Raw genomic sequence first — 26,070 nt, 5'->3', positions numbered from 1 at the left:
AATAAATTATAAAAACATAGCTGGAACATATGTGGTGATTTGAAAGTTATAGCTACTTTGTTAGGCATGCAGTTAGGCTACTAAGTACATGTGTTTTCTTTGTAAATGGAACAGCCAAATTAGGGATAAACATTAGGTTACCAAAGAGTGGAAGAAACGAAACAACTTAACTCAACTGGGAAAAATATTATTCATGAGCCCTTAGTTGAACCCAAAAAAAATATTTTTACCCTGTCTCTATATCAAGCTAGGACTAATGAAAAATTTTGTAGTAGTAATGAAGAAGGATAGTCCTGGATTTTTGTACATCAGGCAGAAATTGGGCAAAGATGATGTATTTAACTCAATGTTAAATAATGTAGAAAGTGCAGCTTGGGCTTCATTTAAAGATGTTTACAAAAATTTTCTCAGCAAAAAAAAATCCGACAATTACCACAATATTTTTAATCAACTTCTTACTTCATACAGAGCTATGGGAAGTATTATATATTTAAAAATACATTTCCTCCACTCACATCTGGATTTTTTCCTGGACAACCTTGAAAACGTGAGTGACGAACACGGTGAATGTTTCCACCAAGACATTTCAGTGATGGAAAGCTGCTGTAAAGGGAAATAAAATACTAACATGCTAACCAATTAATGTTGGACATTAATTCAGGATGTGCTTGAGGCTATTATTAAAAAAAAAGCATCAGCGAAATCATTCTAACACAGGTATGGCCATGCAAAAATTATAAATTTTACAGATTTTAACTATATTTTACCTTAATTTTTTTTGAATTGTAATTTATTTAAAACTAAGGGTGATAGAAAAATTGTATTTGCAGATCTGTAATGTACACAAAACAGCAACTCAAGAAATGGTATCACACTTAGAGAAACATTAAAAAATATTTTTTTGTCTATCAGTATAATTAAAAAGTATTTATTTGGAACTTGCAAAAAAACTTCCTTTTTCTATTTAGTCATAATTTAAATTTGTATGCTTTTATAAAGATTAAGAATTTAGTGTCAAACTTTTTTCTAATTCTTCATTGAAATCCATTGCTAGTTTTGTCATTCTCTCACCAACACCTTTTTTGAACTTATCATCGTGTACAATGATTGCCATCCAAAAATTTTTTTATTTTAGGAAAGAAATAGGTATCGTCAGAGGTCAAATTAGATTACAGGGAGTGTTTGATTACTTTCCGGGCAAATTTTTAAAGCAGTACTTTAGATGTGGTTGCCAACTGTCGGCAGGCAGTAGTGGTTCACAGTAAATCTGTGATTTTATTATTGTTACATTTAGCATGGAATGTTGAGTAAGATCATCTCTAGTTCCAGAAATTTCTCACTATCAGTTTTCTTATTCCTAGAGTTTGCTTGACGTTTTTCAGTTTTTAAAAAGTTCTGTGACATTCCAATGATTGTCATTTATGAAAAGAAATCCATGTTCCAGTGACAACATTATTTAGATTGATAATTCTCAAGGTTATATAAGTCAAGGCTGCATTCATTCACTTTTTCTTGTGTTCCTCAGTCAGTCTTATAAGGAACTATCCAACACAAATATTTCTGTATTCAAAATATTTGTCTAAAGTTTTATGTAAGATAGGTAAAAAATTTGAGGAAATGCAGTATGTAATCCATTTATAGTGAATTGTTATCCTTATTAATTTGACTGAGTTTATTACTACTGTTGTTCAGTCACAATAGAGGGTTGTATACAGCGATCTTCATTTTGAAAATTTTATTTTCATTCTACATGATGTGCTGTTTTCTCATGCTTGATCCTTTTATATCCCATCCATCACCATATACTTCCCTTATTTTCCAGTAAATTTTTATTCTGAAACTTTTGCATTTAAAGCAGTTTTAATTTTTTCATACATTTTAAACTCTCAGAACAGTAATAAAATATTTACAGTATGGCTCAAACCAAGCTTATATTATGGGGAATTGACATCAAATCATCAATGGGTATTCATCAGCTAATAATTACAAATGTTCTTCATGACCCTTGTATGTTATGTATAATTATGTACTGATCTGAATTAAACAGATATAATTGAAAACATGTATACATATTGTACATATAGTTTATCAGCAGCTCTTATTGACTATAGTTCTGAAAACATGTTATAATATCAGGGACTGAATAGGCAGGAATAAAATTAAATTTGTACACGTAAAAAAATTTATAATTTAATGCAGTTGGTAGACTAATCACAAACTTTATCACCTATGTTATAAATGATTGTGCCCAGTTACATATAAATATGTCTAGTCCTTTCCGAGATGATGTCTACATCAGGTTGCAGTTTGCATCTCTGTATGGCCTGAGGGTTTTACAATACCTGTAATGTTTTCTTGAAGTAGCATCTTAAAAAATGGATGTATAATTAACAATACATAAAATTCCTTTGATTAATGTTATGTTTAATTAACTGGTACCAATAGATCTTCAAAGGTAGAATATGTAAAAGCGTACTGTGGATGGATTATTACACATTATTAGTTGATGCATGTGACATTAGTAGCTGATGGTTGTAGGCATTGGTGCCACTTAAATCAATGCCATACGTTATTCGTATGGCATTGATTGTGCTGTTTAGTAAATTACATATTGATCTGTATTGACCACATTTTGTATACTTTGGCGGTAATCAGATTTCTGAAGACTCCAGAGATCTGGTTATGAAAATTGCCCAGAGAAAAGGATTAGGAAAGTATTAAGATGTTATTAGACTGATAACTACACTTGCGTTTATTACTTATAATAAATTATTGTTTACAGGAAGAGATACAAATGTATTAATATATATTAAAAGACGATTAGCAATGTGTGCCAGAAAGCTTGGAAAGCTAAAAGAAGCAGTAAAGATGTTTCGTGATGTAAGTATGTATTCATTTCATTAATTATATACTGCTAGGGTTTTTCTTTTCATCTAGTGTAAGATTGTGGCATGCACTTTGTATTATATGTGCATTTTTTGTAATTAAAATACATAACTTTGATACTTGAGAAATATGTAACAACTTTAAAGTGTCATCATCATTTTTGTTATGTTATTGTATGTTTTCTGCTATTAGTACAATTTTTCTGGAAAATAGCAAGAGTAGTCTGTCTGTGGCACATTGGTGTTGAAGTTACACATGTTTGGTTGCTTGACAAACAGGCAAGGCAGTTATATGTTAATCGATGCATCAATTCTTAATGCTTTGACTAAACACAAGTTAGTGTTTTAAAATTATAAAATTGATAATGGTAGCCATTTTTTTTTTTTTTTTTAATGATCACTGACTTCAAAAAAATGTTGTTTGGTTTGCAGTTATTTATGATGTCATTTTTTTTTTTATTGCCATTACATAACCTTAGAAAATAATTAAATCCTAATTTAAATATTGCTATTCTTTTTAGTGATACCAAGTGGATTGTAATGTTGCTTCAGATTGTAGTATACTGATAATAGAAAACACACTAGGAAAGTTTTGCAGTACAACTTTATTTTTTATGTTTCAAAATAATTTCCACCCCACATTATACACTTCTTGATACTTCAAAGTCAGTCTTCAAAGAAATCCTGCCATGTTTTGTCAGAGATCTGGGCACACTGATCATTTCACTTATTTGAATTTTCAAACAGCCACAGGGGTCTCTTCATCTTTGAACACTCACATTTTGTTCTGAGCCTTAGGATATCGTAATAGTACAGCCAAGTTTCATCACCTATCTCAATACTATTCAACTTGAGAATTCCCATTTTCAAATTTTTTCAGCATTTCACGATACCGTGAAACATGATGTGCCATCTGATTGTCAATTAAGTAATGCTGTTCCCAAAGGGGACAAAGCTTTCTAATTTGAAGGTGATCTCGCAGATTAGCACAAACTGCTGGTGTATTAATGCCCAGACACCTATATTTAGTGGTAGATCACACGCCTGTTTCTCCTAAACATTTTTTTTTACTGTAGCAATGTTTTCCTTGATCACAGATGAAGATGGTTGATAAGATCTTGTGTGTCCTCAAGGCCAAAATTTCCTCTTTCAAACTGTCAGTACCACCTAAATATTGTTGTATGATAGGGTCAATCCTCTCTAAGCACAGGAGTCATTTCCTGTAAACACTGATCAACACAAAACTCACCTGCAAAATTGTCCGGCATTTACTTTTTTTACCATGATGTCTCATCACTACCTCTTTTCACTAACATAACTAAAAATCATGAGACCTTGCCGTTGGTGAGGGGGCTTGAGTGCTCAGGGATACAGAGTAGCTGGACCGAAGGTGCAACCATATCGGAGAGGTATCTGTTGAGAGCCAGACTAAGGAATGATTCCTGAAAGAGGGCAGCAGCTCTTTCAGTAGTTGTTAGGGGCGTGAGTCACAATGACTTAAACGGCCATATCAACATCACTCAGTCCTCTGAGTACTGCGCAGCTGAAAGCAATGGAAAACTACAGCTGTTTTTTTTTTCCAAGAAAATGTGGCTCTCTGCATTTTCAAAAGCAATAATGGAGGCGCCTTCCTTGGTAAAATATTCCGGAGGTAAAATAGTCCCCCGTTCGGATCTCCGGGTGGGGACTACTAAGGAAGGGGTCACCAGAAAAGTAAAAAATAACATTCTACGAGTCGGAGCGTGGAATGTTAGAAGCTTAAAAAAGGTTGGTAGGCTAGAGAATTTAAAAAGGGAAATGGATAGAGTAAACGTGGATATAGTAGGAATTAGTGAGGTTCGGTGGGAAGAGGAAGGCGACTTTTGGTCGGGTGACTTTAGAGTAATTAACTCAGCGTCAAATAATGGGCAGGCAGGAGTAGGTTTCGTGATGAACAAGAAAATAGGGAGGAGAGTGGAGTATTTCAAGACGCATAGCGATAGAGTCATTGTAATAAGGATAAATTCAAAACCTAAACCGACAACGATTGTTAACGTCTATATGCCTACAAGCGCCCATGATGATGATGAGATAGAATGTGTATACGAAGAGATTGATGAAGCAATTAAACACGTAAAAGGAGATGAAAATTTAATAATAGTTGGAGATTGGAATGCAAGCATTGGAAAAGGCAAGGAAGGAAATATAGTGGGTGAATACGGGCTGGGCAAAAGGAATGAAAGAGGGGACCGACTTATAGAGTTTTGCACGAAGTATAATTTAGTAATTGCCAACACCCAATTTAAAAATCATAATAGAAGAATATACACTTGGAAAAAGCCAGGCGATACTGCAAGGTATCAGATAGATTATGTCATAGTTAAGCAAAGATTTAGAAATCAACTCGTGGACTGCAAAACTTACCCTGGAGCAGACATTGATAGCGACCATAATTTGGTGATAATGAAATGTAGATTGGGGTTTAAAAACCTGAAGAAAAGGTGTCAGATGAATCGGTGGAATTTAGAGAAGCTTGAGGAAGAGGAGGTAAAGAAGATTTTTGAGGAGGACATCGCAAGAGGTCTGAGTAAAAAAGATAAGGTAGAAAATGTAGAAGAAGAATGGGAGAATGTTAAAAAGGAAATTCTTAAATCAGCAGAAGCAAACTTAGGCGGAATAAAGAGAACTGGTAGAAAACCTTGGGTTTCAGACGATATATTGCAGCTGATGGATGAACGTAGAAAATATAAGAATGCTAGTGATGAAGAAAGTAAAAGGAACTATCGGCAATTAAGAAATGCTATAAACAGGAAGTGCAAACTGGCGAAAGAAGAGTGGATTAAAGAAAAGTGTTCAGAAGTGGAAAGAGAAATGAACATTGGTAAAATAGACGGAGCATACAGGAAAGTTAAGGAAAATTTTGGGGTACATAAATTAAAATCTAATAATGTGTTAAACAAAGATGGTACACCTATATATAATACGAAAGGTAAAGTCGATAGATGGGTGGAATATATTGAAGAGTTATACGGAGGAAATGAATTAGAAAATGGTTTTATAGAGGAAGAAGAGGAAGTTGAGGAGGATGAAATGGGAGAAACAATACTGAGATCTGAATTTAAGAGAGCATTAAAAGATTTAAATGGCAGAAAGGCTCCTGGAATAGACGGAATACCTGTAGAATTACTGCGCAGTGCAGGGGAGGAGGCGATTGATAGATTATACAAACTGGTGTGTAATATTTATGAAAAAGGGGAATTTCCGTCAGACTTCAAAAAAAGTGTTATAGTAATGATACCAAAGAAATCAGGGGCAGATAAATGTGAAGAATACAGAACAATTAGTTTAACTAGTCATGCATCAAAAATCTTAACTAGAATTCTATACAGAAGAATTGAGAGGAGAGTGGAGGAAGTGTTAGGAGAAGACCAATTTGGTTTCAGGAAAAGTATAGGGAAAGGGAAGCAATTTTAGGCCTCAGATTAATAGTAGAAGGAAGATTAAAGAAAAACAAACCAACATACTTGGCGTTTATAGACCTAGAAAAGGCATTCGATAACGTAGACTGGAATAAAATGTTCAGCATTTAAAAAAAATTAGGGTTCAAATACAGAGATAGAAGAACAATTGCTAACATGTACAGGAACCAAACAGCAACAGTAGCAATTGAAGAACATAAGAAAGAAGCCATAATAAGAAAGGGAGTCCGACAAGGATGTTCCCTATCTCCGTTACTTTTTAATCTTTACATGGAACTAGCAGTTAATGATGTTAAAGAACAATTTAGATTCGGAGTAACAGTACAAGGTGAAAAGATAAAGATGCTACGATTTGCTGATGATATAGTAATTCTAGCCGAGAATAAAAAGGATTTAGAAGAAACAATGAACGGCATAGATGAAGTCCTACGCAAGAACTATCGCATGAAAATAAACAAGAACAAAACAAAAGTAATGAAATGTAGTAGAAATAACAAAGATGGACCACTGAATGTGAAAATAGGAGGAGAAAAGATTATGGAAGTAGAAGAATTTTGTTATTTGGGAAGTAGAATTACTAAAGATGGACGAAGCAGGAGCGATATAAAATGCCGAATAGCACAAGCTAAACGAGCCTTCAGTAAGAAATATAAGTTGTTTACATCAAAAATTAATTTAAATGTCAGGAAAAGATTTTTGAAAGTGTATGTTTGGAGTGTCGCTTTATATGGAAGTGAAACTTGGACAATCGGAGTATCTGAGAAGAAAAGGTTAGAAGCTTTTGAAATGTGGTGCTATAGGAGAATGTTAAAAATCAGATGGGTGGATAAAGTGACAAATGAGGAGGTATTGCGGCAAATAGATGAAGAAAGAAGCATTTGGAAAAATATACTTAAAAGAAGAGACAGACTTATAGGCCACATACTAAGGCATCCTGGAATAGTCGCTTTAATTTTGGAAGGACAGGTAGAAGGGAAAAATTGTGTAGGCAGGCCACGTTTGGAATATGTAAAACAAATTGTTAGGGATGTAGGATGTAGAGGGTATACTGAAATGAAACGACTAGCACTAGATAGGGAATCTTGGAGAGCTGCATCAAACCAGTCAAATGACTGAAGACAAAAAAAAAAAACTAAAAATCAAATTATACTGAGTCAGTGACTAGAGCAGCTACTGTGCAGGTCGCGATGTATCTAAAGACATGCCAACTTGTAACCACCTGTGATGATCCATTCCATCATATTGAAAACTTTTCCTAGTACCCTTTGTACATATTTTAAATTAAATTGACTACATATTATTTGTGAGGGAAATATTTCTATCTAAAATGAATATTTTATACTTAGTGTTCTTTCTGCCAAAATACTTACAAGTTTTAACAGTGTACTACACCATTTTGGCTAACATGAAAACTACAACTATTGATTAGTATGTAAAGTATTCTCTACTCATCGGAAAATTAAAAAAAATGTTAAGTTACAGAAAAACCATCATAATATTCTTTTTGCATAGGGAAGTAGTCTGTTCCTTAATTTCTAATGGGAAATAATTCAGTGTTTGAAATGAAAATAAACAGAGAGAGAATAATAAGTGGGTTCCCTAACTGCTTTAAGAAGAAATTAATCTGGTATATTATTGAGAATGAAACTGGATCATAGTTTCAAAAAGATCTTTTGAAAGTATATTTTTAATTATTTACATAGTGAATCATGCTTCTTATTCTTTATAAACAATTTTTGTCTGTGTTCAATTAATTTAAAGTATCATCATTCAGTCAAGGAATGACTTACTCAGTTGTAGAAAGGATATCAACATAGCTGCATAACTTTGTGTAATTGTACCTCTTTCACTTCTAGTAGAATGAAAGCAAAATTATATTAATAGAAAATAAGCTAGTTCTTAATTTTAATTCGCATCAATTCCTATGTTATTAGCTGCTAAATGTCAGAATAATACAATTTTTCTGCTAAGGAGAAACTGTCTCTGAGAAGGTCTGATCAAATGGCTTGCAATTACATCTGTACTTTCACATACTTCACAATTCTAGAAACGGTTAGGGATTTTCCTTAGAGAATCTTCTTTTTATTTGACTGTTCAGTATTTAGAGGAAAAGTTGCATCATATGTACTTGACCCAGCTAATGTAAAACCATCAGTAATGTGCTGCTTTCATTCTGTGTAAAGATACTCTGATCTCTGAAGGAATTACAGGCAGTATGGACCTTTACTTCTTGAAAATCCCTTGAAGCATTCCTTTGTACGAGTTTATTTTTCTCATTGTATAGTTTCTGCACAGATATGTTACCCCCTTTTGCTACTATCCACCCCTGTTCCTTATCCTTCATATCTTCTTTTATTTTTTTATTAATTTTGACAGTGTTCACTAAATTCCAAGGTATGTCTATCTGTAGAATTTTTCATTGTAAGATTACAGGTGAGGATGACTCTACCTAATGTCCTGTCCAGGGACTCTTTCCATCCAGTGGCTATACAAAACACCTGACTTAAGGTTGAGATGCTTATTGGTTAAAGCTGAGCCTCCTAACCATTCCTGTAACATACACATGAAATCACATATGTATATAAAACTGCACTTTTTATTAATAGAATCACCTTTAGCAATGCTTAAAAATCTTTGTATACAGTTTTGTATCATGGTCACAAAACATGATAAAAAAAAGAAAAAGAAAAAATTTTAAATGCTATATTACAGGAGAATATTGAAACCACGTAGGTCAATAAACTTCAAAATGTACAACTCTTAAGAGGATTAAGAGAAGAGCAAACATTTTGGTAGATGGTGGAACCTGATTAATGCTAACTAGATCAGTGGGCTAACATTAAAACATCAAGGTTTTGTTAATTTGGTCATGGAGAGATGTATGGAGGTGAAAACTATTGAGAAAGACTAAGATTGGAATAGAATAGATAGCTGTCGGATGTAACTGTTACAATTTTTAATCCAAAACAGTCAAGTAACTGAAAGATTTTATTAAATGTATAAATTGGTTGATGCATTTAACTAATTGATGTGATTCTGTTTTAAGACCGGCAGTTTATTAGCATGTAATGTAGTTTAGCTCAGGACTGAAACCAATAAGATTACGTTTAGAAATAAATAGACTGGTATTAAGTGTTGGAGAAAATTTGTTAATAGACCTTAAATTGTTGTCATTTTCTGTTATTACTAGTAAAATTATTAATAATAACAGAACGTATTAACAGTTATTATTAACTGTACATAACTTTTAAATGAATTTCTTTTTTCTGACATCCAATCAAGACTACCTTTATTTCAGAAATAACACTTGTTCACCTATAGTAGTTTTTAATATACTGCAAACCACATTTAAAACTGAAACACTTAGAAAATATCCTACTGCATGATCTGTCATGTCAGTGGAAATATTTATGAACAGCTGTTTCTCTTTAATCAAATAGAAAAATAACAAAAACCTCATTAAAACATTTTAAAATCTCTGAATGTAGTAACTATTATTTATAGTTAACTATGAATTTCTGATCAGTGGTAATACAAACCTTTATTAAGTTCATTATATTTTCTTTATGTAAAGTCTTATTCAGGAAACTCTTCTGCAGTATTTAATTTTTTGTTTTATAAAAGTACACATTATATGTTTAGTGTATACAATAAATGAATAGAAGTAAAAAAAAAATAATAATGCTCTGCTTTTTTTACTACTCTACATATTGATCATTTATTATTATTTTCAGTTAACAAAAGAAGTTCCTCCGATCATGAATGTCCTTAACATTCATGAAAATTTAATAGAAGCTTTACTTGAGATGCAAGCATATGCTGATGTACAGGCAGTTTTAGCTAAATATGATGATATCAGTTTACCAAAATCTGCTACTATTTGTTATACTGCTGCACTTCTGAAAGCGAGGGCAGTAGCTGATAAGTAAGTGATCAATAATTTCAGTAATTACATTGCTGAAGTAGTTTGTTTTTTTTCAGTTGATTGTAAATTTTTCTAAGTGAATTACCAATATCAAAATATATATATTTTTTTAAATATTGCTTTTTTTTTTAGAATTAATTACAAAAAAAAAAAGTTTTAAATGATATCAACAACAGTCATTGGTATATCACTCAGATCGCCTACAGAATACAAGTAGTCTGCATGTAGTGTCTTCACTTAAGTGATCTATGAACAGATTATCATTTCATTTTTACTTAGTGGAAAATAGCAAGGATTTGAAAAAATCCTTGCTATTTATATCTAATCTATCACTGTTTTTAAAAACTAAAATTATTTATGATAAAAATTAAAAAAAATTTCACTTAAAAATTCATATTATTTACAGAGTTATTGAAATTTTTGTTACCATTTTTTTTTTTAACATTTATGCTTTGAAATTTCGAAATAATTCTAAAATGGTGCGCTGAAAACATTTTACCAAACCAAGGGGTTGCCTGTGATGATACTGTACTCCAGTAACTCTTAAGAGTAGGTTTTCTAATTATCCCCATATTCAGTATGCAAGCTATAAAACCTTTCATTTCAGAAATAGTAATATTTTTCCATTTTTGGTATGGTTCAGACAGCCTATCTCTATTTGCATTTAAATATTGATTGGCTGATCTATTGATTTCTTTCACCATCAGTTCAAGTAAATTAAGTGTAAATAATAAATAAAAATAAATTATAGGTGTGAAACCTGGATTAGGCATATGTTTTAGGCCGGGGAGTTCCAAAAATTGATGTGGAAGAGGACATTATCTTCTGGTTTAATGATGTTTCTGTATGCCTCATCTTCTTCTAAATCCCCATCACTATCACTTGTGATTAATTCATCATCTCTTCAGCCCCACTGTCACTAGATAATTCGAAATTGTTATCAGTATCATCAACAAAAAAGTTATTAATTTTGTCATCAGTAAGACGTCTACTAGGCCCGGACATTGTAGAAAAAAAAACACCGAACTAACGAATAAATCTGAATATTTACGGATCACGGTAACTAAAACTACAACTAACACTATAATTGAAACTCTAATTTCATATAATAATATTATAATACATATAAAAAATCCCTTATAAACGCACGGAGTAACCAAAACATAACCATGAATTCACGGAACACACTTCTGTTTACATCAGAGATTATCGGAATTTTGAAATCGCTTATTCTCTAAAATATGTATCGTAAAATGAAAACAACCTACACTATCAATATCTATGAATTGTAAGCTTTAAGAAAAGATACTATATGAGCGATCTAGCGGTAATGTAAAGAAATATATTAACATAAAAACTACATGCCGATATATCATACGGGTGAGACTTTTAGCACAAGCACTCATGTACGATATATCGTTACCTTGAGGCTTTAAAGGTTAAATTAGTAAAAGTTTTTTTTACTGTGAAATATTCAAATATTCAACTCAGTTATTCATGACTACCAGTTTCATGAGATTTCTTTATAGAATTTCAAGCATATGAAATTTTTTTAGAATCTAATGACCATAATTAGATATGTTTTGCAAATTCTTTGTGTTTAAATTGTCATAGTTGCCAAAATAAGTATTGTGTGATCTAAGATGTAATGAATGGACTGTAATCTCATATGAGGTTCATATCACAGGGTGTCGATGATTAAGGTAGGAATAAAGTTCATAAAGTGTTTAGAAATGAAAATTAACTACAGCTATAATTGAATTCCATAAATAAGATACATTATTTCTTGATGTTGACATAAAATTTGAAAATAATAATATCATTAGTTGTACATTAATAATAAAGGTAAATTAAGATACCATTGTCACCAGCCGAGCTGGAACTCAGTCGTGGTTGAGGTCTCAAACGACACTGACTGTGGAGGCAGCGCAATTAGCAAACCCCCACCACTCCAGCCAAAACATATTCAACAAGTATATAAATTATTTATTTAAAACTGGTAGTTAAAACAAAGCTGCAAGAGTTCCTGGTCCTCATATTCCAAAATTAGGCTCTTGAGAGAAACATTTAAATTGTTGACTGATATATCAGAGCTAGTATGTTATAAGCATCCTGTTTTATCACTCTTTCATACTATTACCATGTTTAGAGTAGTATAAATTATCTGTGTTTTTGAAGCACTTATGTGCTGTTAAGTGCTTTTTTAAGCACTTAACTAATGCGTTTAAAGCATGAAAAAAGCACAAGCATTAGTATCAGCTTTAAATATAAAAAATTTTAATTTGTTAATAGTACAGGATGATTCAAGGAAACGGGGAATTTTGAAAATTAAATATTCTTATGAAAAAATTATATCAAATAGTTTTATTTGTAACATTTAAATAGAAAAACATGCTATTTACGAATACAAAAACAAAAAATTTATTTTGGAAGATCACATTTAGCAGCTGAGCTCCATCTATGCGAAGACATTTCAGTCATTACAGTCTCCTAGTAAAACTGTGCATGGTTCAACGCAACATTTCAACAGAAAATTTAGCAATTGCTGTTTGAATCTTGACTTTTAATTCTGTTGTAACAGGTCATCAATGATGTACTTCACTTTTAAGATGAAACCCATTAGAAGAAACTGCACGCTGACAAATCAGTAGACCTGGGAGGCCATGAAATGTTACCATTTCTCAAAATTATATAATTACCAAACAGTTGGCATACAGCAATTATCAATATTTTTACTCTGTGTGAAGTTAATCCATTTTGTTGAAACCAACCATTGTCAATTATTTTTGGAAATGTCTGTAGTTTTTGCACAACAAAGTTTTTCAGCACGGTAACATATTGATCTGATGTGACTGTAGTCATGAGGCCATCCTTGTTTTTAAGTAAATAAAGGCTTATTATACCATATGATGACATAGCACACCATTTAGTAACCTTATTACTGTGTAGCGAGTGTTGGTGTAGCTGTGTAGGTTTCTCTTGTGCCTAAAAAATGAAAAGTTTGTTTATTAACAAATGGAACAATGGAAGTGGCCTTCCATCTGAACTACACAACTGTAAAGACACTACATGATGACAAATTGAATGATGTGGGTTTTTTATGACATTAACTCAAACAGTCCTAATATTGTCTGACATACAAATGGTCCACACACTGCCTGGAGGTTTCTTTTTCATTGGTGAACCTGTTTTCTCAAAATTATGTATGCATGTCTTAACAGGTGGCAAAATTCTCTATGCGCAGCCTCCAAAATTGTCAGTGTTTTTATAAAAAGCTTTAATAGCAAGAATATTTAAAGTACTCCAAGTAGTCATGATAACTAAATGGTAAGATGGTGTGAGCTTAATATAAGTTATTCAGTGCTGATTTTCACCCAGGGCTGCCAACACAGATTTCAAAATTTCTTGTTTCTGTGAATCATATTATATAACGTTAGCATTAGTATTAGTGGTATCACCTAATTTTGAATTGTTAAGCATGTATATTGAAAATGTATGTTCCCATTGTGTATAAGTTGGTGGGCTGATCTGAAAACAGTAAACTTCAGTCAAACTCTCTTGTTAGATTCTGTTGTATATGTATGTTTATCACCTGAATTTAGTTTCTCTGCTCTTTTTAATTAAATCATAAGTATACACATCTTCATATACCAATTGTGCACAAATTATTAAATCTGCCACTATTTCGAGTCTCATCAAAACCAAAGTAATTAAGATCTTGGGGCACTTTCATCCTAAATAACAGCCATGGCAAATTTCATTTCCTTCTTTTAAAATTCTTCTTACTTGATTATTTTTATTTGCTAATATCATATTAAACATTTTTATCTCCTGACTATCTATATTTATTTAAAATCATTATTTGATTTCTTTGTTGAAGTGTTTGAGGATAGGGTTTAATATAATCATAGCTCAGTTTGTTGATCTATCCTCTCTACAGATTCTTTCTCATTATTATAGTTTTCCTCAGATATCTTTGATTTCTCTTTCTTGATGCATAAACTTGACACAAACAACTGTCTTCAAATTTCTTATAGTTAATATATAAATTGTTTAATAATACAAGCAAGATTTTGTGAAAATTTTGAGTTATTGGGTCTTGTTATTTACTGTTACATCACATTTGTAATTTTTCAAATTGGCAATTTAAAAATAAATAAAAATATTGATGTAATAAGTACAACGATTTTTTCACTCAGTAAATATATTAATTGGTATCATTAGAAATCATGCTTTGCAGGAGTTGTACAATAAAAACGCTAAAATTTATAATTTCTCTGAAACAAGCCCCAAAATCAGTAATTGTTTGATGCTTAATAATTCAGAAGTATCTTGTGATGTTAGTTATATGTCAGTTTGAATTGATTCAAAATTTTTCTCTCTTCAAACATAAAAAATCCTAAAATCAAAATGCTTATTAACACTTTCCGACCTAAACCTTAATAACACGAATGTACCGAATTCCTGGGCATTTTTGAGCCCTCTAAAAAAACTTATAATATGCTAGTGCATATAACAACCTACTATATTTTATATCATCTGAATGAGGAAGGAATGAGCTATCATAAAAGAAAAAAATATGTGTAATAGATTACTTACAAAAAAAATTGTCACCATCTAAATTTCCTTCAAATTTCATGAAAATAAAAAATAGTAATGGCTCACAGTACTACTTAATAAACATACAAAATTGTTGTAATCACTACACATTATTACATTTTATACTGTCTAAAAGATAAAATTTCACTCTTTATACTGACAAAGAAATCAAAAATTTATAGTTAATGTAAAATAAGTTACAGATTTTTGAAATTGATTCACTTTTCAGTACTTTTTCACACAAATAATCAATCATAAAATAAATCAATGAAAGAAATGTTACCCTAATATTTATTATTCATTTAATTTTATAAAAAATGGTTCTTTGACATGGTTTCTAATATATTTAGTTTTGTTAATTTTTTTTTACATACAGTAATTACCCCTAGTGTGATACAGTTTGAAGCAAGTAAGTAAACACAACGGAACTGAACAGTCAGGGCACCACCAACTTGTTTCTTTTCTCCCAAACTTGCCAGTTAAAGCCTTTATTTTCTCTGAGCAAACTTTGCAGACTCGAGTTGGGTAACTTTTCTTCTCGGTTGCAGGGATTTTGTCGAAAATGGCATCCTGACAGTCGGTTTGAGGTAATTGCAGTGGGAGTTTCAACCTGATGAAGAGCTGCACCTTTTTTTTGCTAAATCAGTGCCTACTTGTAATAAAATGTCTCCAAGATTGCATTTATTCCTTTGGAATGGTGGTCTTGTGGCACAATATAAGATATAAACATTTGTCAAAGACATATTAAACTGATGAAAGAAAATTTTTTTCCACCACTTCATCTATTTTGTTTGAGTGGGTCATATGAAACAAACTGATCAAATCTATCAACACCAGTTTTGTAAACATTATACTTACATATAGCATCAGGCTTTGACTTTATTATTTCTCTCCCTGACATTTTTGCAGTGATGTCTGCTTTTGTCATTTGGTGTTGTGTAGAAAGTGCAATATCCTTCCTTTGCACTTACAATAAAAGCACAATGTCTCTTGTATCTTTCCATTTTACACATTATAAATGTTTTCTTCTCATGAATATGCTTTCATTTTTTTTTTTTAGTTTTTTATTTATTACATTCTCTTTTGGCATTCAGGTGCCAGAAGCGGCAGTTTTGTTATTCCATAAGAAATCAAAGACGGCGGGAAATGAATAAAATCTACCTATAGAAACACAATGACCTTTGTTTAGGCACTTTTGCAATCTCTAAAAGAGACGAATAATTGCATTGTCTTCTGTGCCTTTACCAGTATACACCTTGATATTCAGTACAAAGGCTGTTGCTGCACCACTTACAGTGAACAGTTTTTTTTCCATATTTGTCAGGTTTATTTTTTATATAAACAGAAAAATAAATCCTACCTCTAAACCCACAAATACCTTCATCAACAGTTAGATTTCTATAAGGAGAGAATGAATTGGGAAAAGCAACAATTAAATGATTTAAATAAGGTCGAATTTTGTGAAGTGGATCATGGCCAGGTTGATCTCGTGGTATGTAAAGGCCGTTTCCATTTATATGTAAATTTGATAAAATAGCTTTGAATTTATCTTTGGACATAACAGAGCCTGGAAAAGTAGAAATAAAATTATTAGTAGCCCAGTAATCTCTGATTTTGGGTTTTTTCACGTAACACATGTGAAGAATAATTGAAAAAAATAAGTAAATTTCATGCATTTTCACAGCAGTTGATTTGCTCCATACATTATTTATTTTTAGTTTATTGGTTCTATGCGGTTTTATTTACAAAAAAATTTTGCATATCTATTTATCTGTTTGATAAGTTTTGCAATATTTTCTGTAAAAAATGTAGATAATGCATCTAGGGGTATAGAAGTTTCATCTAAAGGTACAATAACTCCTCATATCTCTTCAAAATTAGGTAAATCATTATCAATTGAACAGCCTAAATCTGTATTTTACAATTTAGTTTTTTTCTTAGCACTAGTATCCCTTTTCTTCTGCTTATTAATAGGCCGAGCAGTTATTGGAGAAGTAATTATTTATGGTTGGGGGCAGTGGAAGAACCAGGCAGAGAAATAATGTCAGTCCTAACCTCCATTTCATCTTCATCATCAGATGAAGTAATCAGTTGATATCGAAGTCTGGGTCTCTATCTTCAACATCAAACTCATAATTTTCAGTACCTGAATCGAAATAAAACTCATCTATTTCCTCGGATTGAGTTTCAAAATTTTTATTTTGTTTATTTCCTTCATTATTACAGCCAAAAATATCAGAATCACATACATCCCGTAAAACATCATCAGAACGATTTATTTTTTTGTTTATCCGGAAAATCAGACATATTACAATAAAAACACACCCTACACACAATATAAAATGTTGAAATAAAAATAAAAGAAACCAGAACACAAATCAAAGCACGTAAACAACACCAAATAACCTTACATTTTATAACCTAAAGCGCTCTTGAACACAAGGTGTTTTTATTGTTATTAACTAAAACCTAAAAAATCCGCTTGATTGCATTGAAATTCATACTGAATCATTATAATGAACTACTGAAAGAGTCTAAGAGGCCTAGCAACAAGTATAAACCCATCACTGTTTGCATTTAAATGTAGCAGCCCAACATATACTCAGGCTCCGATCTTACAAACAAAATAAGCTGTGAGCATATACTTGGGCCTAGGCCTGAAACTGTTAAAAATTAAAAAAATTCTTCATTACATTCCTAAATTCCATTTGCCTATTTTTTTTTCATGTTGAGCTGATTGTTGAATCTTAAATCTTTGTATAATTGTACTTTTTATGAATTTTAGTGAACTCCATTACACTATTAAAATTGAATATTAAGAACAAACATTAATTTATTTATATTGAAACACATAAACAAGAAATACGTGACATTATAAAACATGATGTGAAATATACAAAACTGAATTTAATATAAGACATCCATGCCAGATGATATTCACACAGCAACATAAAACAGAAGTCACCACCCCACCACACAAGGTACAAGCATCCATCCACCATGCAACCCCATGTGCTCATAACACACACATTTACCTCCACAGCATCCACACACACACACACACACACATACACACATACATCTCAACAGTACTGTTCACTTCCCAGCAGAATTTTCAGTCAAAAAACTGCAAATTTTACTATCTCATATTAAAGACCATGCATTATCTTTAATTGAATAACAGCTTGTTCTGTATGAAAATTATTCAGTAGCTTATAAGTTGCTATATTACTGGTTTGACAAAAAAAAATATATTCCATAATTTATTAATACATTGAATTTTCTGACTTTTACTCCCTAAAAGTGTACATGGCACTTGAAATTGCTTTTACTTCTTAATTTTGTTATAAATGCTTTTGAATTGGATACAGTTTGATGGGTTGTAGGATCATGCAATTAGCTGTGCATGCATTACCATGTTTTAAGTTATGCTTAAAATTTTTAATAAAAGTCTTCAACTCATACTCCTATCGCAGAAGAGGAAATGGACTTTGTCATGGAACTAGAAGATTCCTATGAAATTATAAAATCAGATTAGCATGAAGTTAGTGTTTCAACTGCTAAATTTTCTAAGAAAGCTATCTATGAATTTGACTTTTATTGTTAAAAATTTTAAAGCATTCTCTCACCTAACACAAAACCATCTTTACTCTATTTCAAAACTAGATTATACTTACCAGTTTTTATTAGAAACAGATCAAGAGGTCCTTATAATTAAATGTTGTTTTTTCAGTCTTGATCAAATTTGTATAATTGCAGCCAGTTTAAAGGTATGAATGTAATCCTAAACTCTCTAATGAATGTAATCTCTAAGAAAATTATTACCATTTCAGATGTTTGAGTTCATTATAAAGATTAACTACTCTTTAAAATATACTTGTAGAAATTGTGTCTACTTATTTATATCATTATTCCTTATTATATAAAAGTAAGAATCATAAAAAAAATTTTGTACTGATAAATCTTTCATTATTTCAAGCCACTGGAAGTAAAAAGGATGTGCCTCATCTTAACTACTTCACTTCTTCAAACAAAAATCTCACATGCTGCTTCTCGGTTTGATTTCTTTTTTTAGTAATATTTTTCCAGTTATGAAACAGTCCTCTTCAGTCCTGCAAATCTGCTTGCTGCAGGACATTTGCACCTTAATTCCTAGTTCTTTAATATTACCATTTGACCCATTTTTTAAGTCTGCTGCCTACGACATAAAATACATTGCCACTGACTGACTCCATTTCTGTTACTATTGTACTGGCTCATCGTGATGTTGTTTTTCACTCGCCAATCACAATAGAAGATCAGTCTTCACATACTGCTTTCATTGGTCATGGAGCTCTCCATGATTCAACCTCCTCTGTTATTTTGGGAACCACTATAATAAACCTCTTCAGTTTTGTGGATATCTGTAGCCAAAACAAATCAACAAAAATTTTTTATGTTTTATCTTATATATTTTATTTTTACTGTACATTAATTCTTTAGAATTATTAGTCCCTGACTAATGATCCCTATTAATTGTATTTTTAATTTGTTATGTAAATATTCACATTAGTGGAGAAATCAGTGATTATTTTAATTGCCGCTCCCCTTTGAATAACTGAACTGGCAATACATCAGAATATTTAACTATATATCCTTTTAATATGTGTAATGTTAATTTTGATACAATTTTTGTATTTCACCGATAATTTTGAATTTCAACATAACAGAGATGTAGCATTGTAGCGATTCCCATTTTAATTATATATAGGATTTATTGATATGAAACTATTAATAGACCTGCTTTATTTAATAAATGGGATGGTGTATGTATTTTTGTGAAGGATGGTGTCAGTGTTGAATGCACTGATCATCTCTGTCATCAATATTCACTGATAAATTAAACTTTTGGATTTAATTTCTTTGCCATAAATTCTTATGGAACTGTTATCTTAAAAACTTATTTCTTGCCAGTGTATAATTTACAATTTAATTCAAAACTTTGGTTTTGCCTTCTATTTCTGTTGATCTTTCTTACAACATCTATCATTAGTTCTCCACTTTTGATTCTCATTTGGACAGTCTACAGCTATTGAGTCCTTAATTAGAAGTGACATATTAGGTACAGTTTCATCATGTCCAGTGATTACATAATTTTTTATTCAATTTCCACATTTAACACAGTTTTTGTCAGGTTATAACAGATATATCTAGCTCTGTTTATAGGATTCGAAGATCACATCCAATAATCTCATTAATTCATCTTTATTATTAGCTCCTTGTGCATTTCTGAAAGAGGTTTTGAAAAATTTTTTGTAAACTAAAGGACTTCCCACTGATATCTTTCCTAGGTTAGTAGGTAAATTTTGTGAAACCTTTTTTCAAAATACAACCATAAGTGTTATTATGGTCATTATATTGACACAAAACTGACATGTATTTCGTATGTATTTCATTGAGTAAGATGAGATAAATAAAAAGATCAGTAAAAAATTGGTCTGCCCTTGACCTGAGACTGAAACCAATCACCTTAGAAGCCAGAGATTATATCTTACACGGGGAAATCATTTGTTTTAATCCCTCTACTGTTTGTACTAAATATTCTGACCATTAAAGAATATTTAGATTCTGATCACACGTCTAATGCTAAGAAAAAGGCTGTTTACATAATTCTTCACCATTCCATGTTTAAACGTTGATCACAATGATAAGATTAGAGTAATATTTAGTGCAAGTAATTCAGATGCTGCAGAAATATTGTTAAATGACTACTCCTTAGCTGGTCCTAAACAAAAAAATCTTTTTCTGTGTAGCAATTATTTTTGTGCTCGCAAGTATATAATCACTTCTGACTGCCAGCAAACACAAGAAAATCTTGTTCTGTCCTGAAGATTGTATTTATTAGCATATTTTGAACAGCTTTTCCTGATTGAAGAATGTGATTTTTTCACACTCTTCAATCAGGACAGTTAAGCAGAAGGCTTCATGCCACAAGCAGAAACCATCTGCTTAACTCATTCCACATATTATTATTACTTTGTTTAATTGAGATTGATGGTGCACAATGTTATGTGATTGAAGTCACACAGTATAAATGATTCAGTTGCTGGAGCACTGTACATGGAACCACTCATTTTTTTATAATTTCAGACCATATCTAACTTCTTATTGCATAATTATGAATTATGAGAAGAGATTTTTAATTATACCCTTTTATTCCTACCTCAGTTACAAAAATTGGGATGTTTGCTTGACAATTTTGGACTCATAAAAATTTTAGGAATAAACTTTATTCCTAGACTAAATACTTTTCAATAACTAGTTTCACCTAGGAAACTACGAAAATAAGTATTTGGTCATATATAGCCCTCATTTTTTTTACCTGTTTGGTTGACTTACATGTGTCACTTTCCAGATGGTGAAAAGAATTTTGTTTCCAAACATATTATTGGGAAATTAATTTTTCCTGTGCCTTAGGATTGTTAGCATCTTTTAAGTAGATTTTCTGATGTTTCAGAAGATGTATTCACTACAGCTCTGGTTTTACATGAAGAAACTACTCACTCTAATATCAGCTTGAAGTTGTATGCTGCAATAAGCAGAATATTACCGCTCAAAAATCCCCTGTAACTATCCCTCATTTTAAACTTAATAAAAACGTACTTCTTGATAAATTGTTGGCCCTTTCCTCCCAACCTTCAATTTTCCTACCAGCAGTGACGTACTTGAAATTTGTTTGTATACTGATTCAAAAATTATCGTAGGTCAGATACTCCTGTTGATTGTCTCAAAGCTTTCATTGTGATCACATCAGGTTAATCTGTGAACCATCTGAACTACTATCTTGGTTTCACAAAATTACACCATTGATGTTACTTCTAGGTCAATGGCTCACAAATCTTGATGAAACAGGTTTTCTGCTATTCATGTCAAATATCGATTTTCCATGTACCCATTATGAAGCATCTAAAACCACTCCTGAGATGAAACCTGTAGCCATCATAGCTTTTGCCTGCAAGAAATGTCTCTTTGTTTTCAGACTCATCATCTTCAGATTTCCTATCAGAAATCTTATAACTTCAGTTTGAATAAATTTAAATAAAAAACCTTAAAATAATGGAAAATACAAACACCTTCATTTCCAGCAACTTATTTGCATCTTTGTTATACTGTTTGATTTTTAGTTTCTGCATATAAATTCAGAAAAATTTTTTCCATTGGCTTTCTGAAATATTTAAAAATTTCAGTTCAAGAAAATATATGATTATCTGTCTTCACCAAAATTCATTTACCTTTGTTCTTGTACAGAAGGTTGTATGACATGTTTATGATGAAATTTCATTACCTATTGGTAAATTATCTTGAAAGCTTTAGCCTCTCTCACCTTTGATAATGTTTAACTTCTCCATGTCAGCAATTAATTGCAAAATGCATCTTTACATACAGTTCGAAGCATCCACCTTTTACTGCTGAAGCACTATTTTCTCTTAGTACTCATCATTAATTTTTTTCTGAAAAGTTATTCTGATCTTGTTCTACTCATTTTTTTATATCTCAACTGTATCAGATCTTTCTCTGCAGTCTGGTAAGGTCTGTAATTTGTATACATCTTACATGTTTCTGCTTTTGTTCCACATTAGTACTGCTTCAAATTTTTTCAGTTCCTGCAGTTTTTCATTACTGTTGTAGACTTTACTGATCCCATATTGCGCAAACCATTTTCTCTTCACTCAAGTAAAATCCAAAAAGTTTATTTATGTCTTTTTGTCTTACTTATACAAAAACTGTACATATAGTATCCATTTCAAATTTTCAACAACATTGTTCATCGTCACTCCAATCTGCTTCTTTTTCATCATGATCGTAGTCCACCAATGATAAAACTTTTCATATTAATGGTCTTCAGCAAGAAGAAGTTTATGAATTACTGCAAATCTTGATAGAAGAGTTTTCTGCATTATTACATCTTAATCAAATGATGTGATACTTTAACCCTTCATAAACAACTAATTTTGGTTGTTTATAGGAAGGTGCCATCAAGTGTGATAAATTGCTCTTAAAGCATACTGTTGGCAATACCATATCAACTTTCAAAAAATGTTTCACACTTCAGTAGAATCAGATTTGTTTAAACAGTTACTGCTAGCCGATATAACAACTGATTTTGCTAAAACTGCCATTATGTTGACTTTAGGACAATTTCTTGATTGGAGGTTTGCACGTAATTCTTCCTGAACAATCTGTCTCTGATAATTCTTCTATCACTAGGCATGTTTATGTAAAATAAATAAATTTTTTTATGGAAGTCCAAGAATATCATAATTATTTAATCTCTCATAACAAATGGCATCACTCAACCTGTAATCTTCTTATATGAAATTTAGTGATGCTGAAAAAGACTAACATCCGTTCCTTGCAGTGGTCGATTGGAATTGCTTCTGCTAGCAGTAAATCACGGCGTTATGAAATCATATTGATCATGTGAGTTGTTTGTTCTTCAGGCACTGTTACCCGTATGTTGAATTTGAGTCACTCTGTATTAATTACAAAATATTATCATTCATTCTTCATCTTACTGCAAAATTGTTATCTTCTGTTCATGGTCTACCTCTTGCATCTCTGTTTCACCAACTTTTTTTATCGTTTGTTGTTTTCTCTTATTTTCTTATGGTTAAATTATTTTCTGTTATTGTTATCCACCATTCCTCTGCTCTTTTTGGTGTTCATATTATTCTTTTTGTGGGAAGAATAAATAGGAACCAAGTTCCATTTCCATTGAATTAATATTGCCTTGTCTAGACCAGTCTGAATTACTTATTTTTTGTTGACCTACTCCTGTCAAAATTATTAAAAATGATGGGTCTTAATTTTATTCTGCAAAATTATTCATTCGGCATGTACTCTTTCTTATGTCACCCTGTGGTGTCAACTTCAGTTTGATTCTGCTGTTAAATTATGTCAGGTATACATACCTGACATATGGATACATATCATTTTAAAATATGGACATATTTTCTGACATTATTTATTCTATGTTTATGATTCTATTTTATATTATGTTTCTCTGGTTCTAATTGAAATTATGTTTCTTTAAAGTATTCGTATGTTAGGTACCTCACATAATTTAACATGCCTGCTTTTACATGCCTACTTTAGTTTCTCCTTTCTTTTCTTATTTCCATATTATTTATTTATAAAGTGTATTATCTTTAAATTGTAATTGTGCATGGATCCATCAGATCACCGAATATTTCAGTATTTATAAGACAGAAATAATTGAAAAGACTTTGTAAACAACATCACATCACAAGTTTCATTTGTTCCACATTATTAAGCCTTATATCAATATTTCATTCACTAACATTGTCATTATATGACTGAACAGGATTAGTTTTTGATCATTAATATTAGGCTATTTTTTGTTTTATATTCGAGAACTTAAAAAATTTTCAGAATATTTTTTTTAACTGTTTATTAAAAAGCTTAGCATTTTTTCTTTCTAAGTTTTCTTTAGCACCATATTTTTCCAATATTCATGAAACATTCTTTGAATCCATTCTCAGAAATATCCTTCAGCTGCTTCATAGCATTAATAATGATGCCATTGATGCCTTTGTATCGCTTTCCATCAGAATCAATTTCAAGCAAGAAAACAAGTTAAGATCAGTAGTTGCTAAGTCGGGAGAGCATGATGATTGTTTCAGTGACATTACATTGTGCTGTATGAGGTACTTCTTGATTGGCATGAATTGACTTGCTGGCAACATGTTTGGAACAATCTGTTAACAAACAAGATGCAATTTAATATGGTGAATACTGTTGTAATTTCACTGTAATTTTATTTCTTCAACAAATTTCCTTCTATCTCTTTGAATTCATAATGTTTTTGTTATTTATCAGGTCGACTGGTGTCTACTACAAATAAAATTGCCAATGCTAACATGAAAATGCTTATGCCATTTATTAATTCGTGTTCTTTTTATTGCTGCTTTACCACATGCTTTTCCAAGATTGTTTTTAAGTAAAATGCAGACTTTTACATTAGTTGGCTGTTCAATGATGGATGTTTTAAATCATCATGATGATACATGAGTGTTTCCACCACCACCCAGTTGTTGCTGTTAAAGAGGAAACAAAAATTCAGGGTCGGCTATATTATAATGTCATGAATACTCCTGACTTATAAAACAATTAATTGTTTCTCTGTAACGATTACTATTTCAGACAGTGGGCACCAATTCTCTGAACGTTTTTCAACTTCCTTTCACATTTTGTTTGAGTCAAACATATTCCTTTCTCTGAATAGCGTAATATATTAGAAAATGCATACTCTCATGAAGTAAGGTCATGATATTTTTTTTTATTAATAATATTTTTATTAAGTAATAATATTTATAAGGCGAACTTTGGAATATTTTATTTTTTTGTTTTATTTTATGTAAGCAAATAAATGAATGAACAGAATGTAATTGGCGAAAATTATAAGTTTTAGTTGGCTCATTAACTTTACTCTGATGGAACTGTTTCGGTGATAGCCATCTTCATACTTTTTAAGAGGAGAAACTATTTTTACTGATTAATTAACACTAGCAATTGGCTACTAACTTTCTTTTGTTTAACTTATTTTTAATGAATTTTAGAATGGTTTGTCTCTTATTGAATAAAATTAAAAACTGTTTTATATTTTCATAACGAGCACTTGAATGAGTGCTCTAGAATAATTAATGTTTACAGAGAACCAATTATTTACTTATATCTAACTTTTTTTTTCAGATTTTCTCCAGATATAGCAAGTAAAAGAGGTTTAACAGCAGCAGAAATGACTGCAGTAGAAGCCATTCATAGAGCAGTGGAATTCAATCCACATGTGCCTAAAGTAAGTATTTATTTTTTTTTATTGATATACATTTTTGTTTAGTATTCTTCAACGTAATAAAAGCCATTCGTTTATCATGAAAATATAAGAACTGTAAAAGTATTATAACCATTGATTATTGCTATAAACAAATTCTGTGTTTAGTGTAAAATTATTTCACCTGTTAAAACATTGTTTTATTATCATAACAATAAAAGGAAGGTATTTACATAATACTGCTGTTGTCATATGTTTACATTTTTTGAAATATTTTGTCATACCAGTAACACAATGAATTGTGAAGCCGTGGATTACCTTACCTAGTTGTTTTTTTTTTTTTAAATCAGTGAGACTAAGAAGGATGTGGGT

At 31.2% G+C, this 26,070-nt stretch overlaps 1 protein-coding gene across 1 annotated transcript in view; it reads left to right on the top strand.

The window, feature by feature from the left end:
- Positions 1–26,070, top strand: part of LOC142323454 (protein ST7 homolog) — a 98,919-nt gene that overhangs the window by 53,192 nt on the left and 19,657 nt on the right. The window contains exons 6-8 of the mRNA XM_075363091.1: positions 2,783–2,880; positions 10,078–10,268; positions 25,620–25,722. Of these exons, the coding sequence (XP_075219206.1) occupies positions 2,783–2,880; positions 10,078–10,268; positions 25,620–25,722 (392 nt within the window). The remainder of the gene's footprint in view (positions 1–2,782; positions 2,881–10,077; positions 10,269–25,619; positions 25,723–26,070) is intronic.

This window comes from Lycorma delicatula, chromosome 4 (assembly GCF_047948215.1).
Source record: "Lycorma delicatula isolate Av1 chromosome 4, ASM4794821v1, whole genome shotgun sequence".
NCBI lineage: Eukaryota > Metazoa > Arthropoda > Insecta > Hemiptera > Fulgoridae > Lycorma > Lycorma delicatula.
Note: the sequence above shows the minus strand (reverse complement) of the source record. Positions and strands in the feature narration are given on the sequence as shown.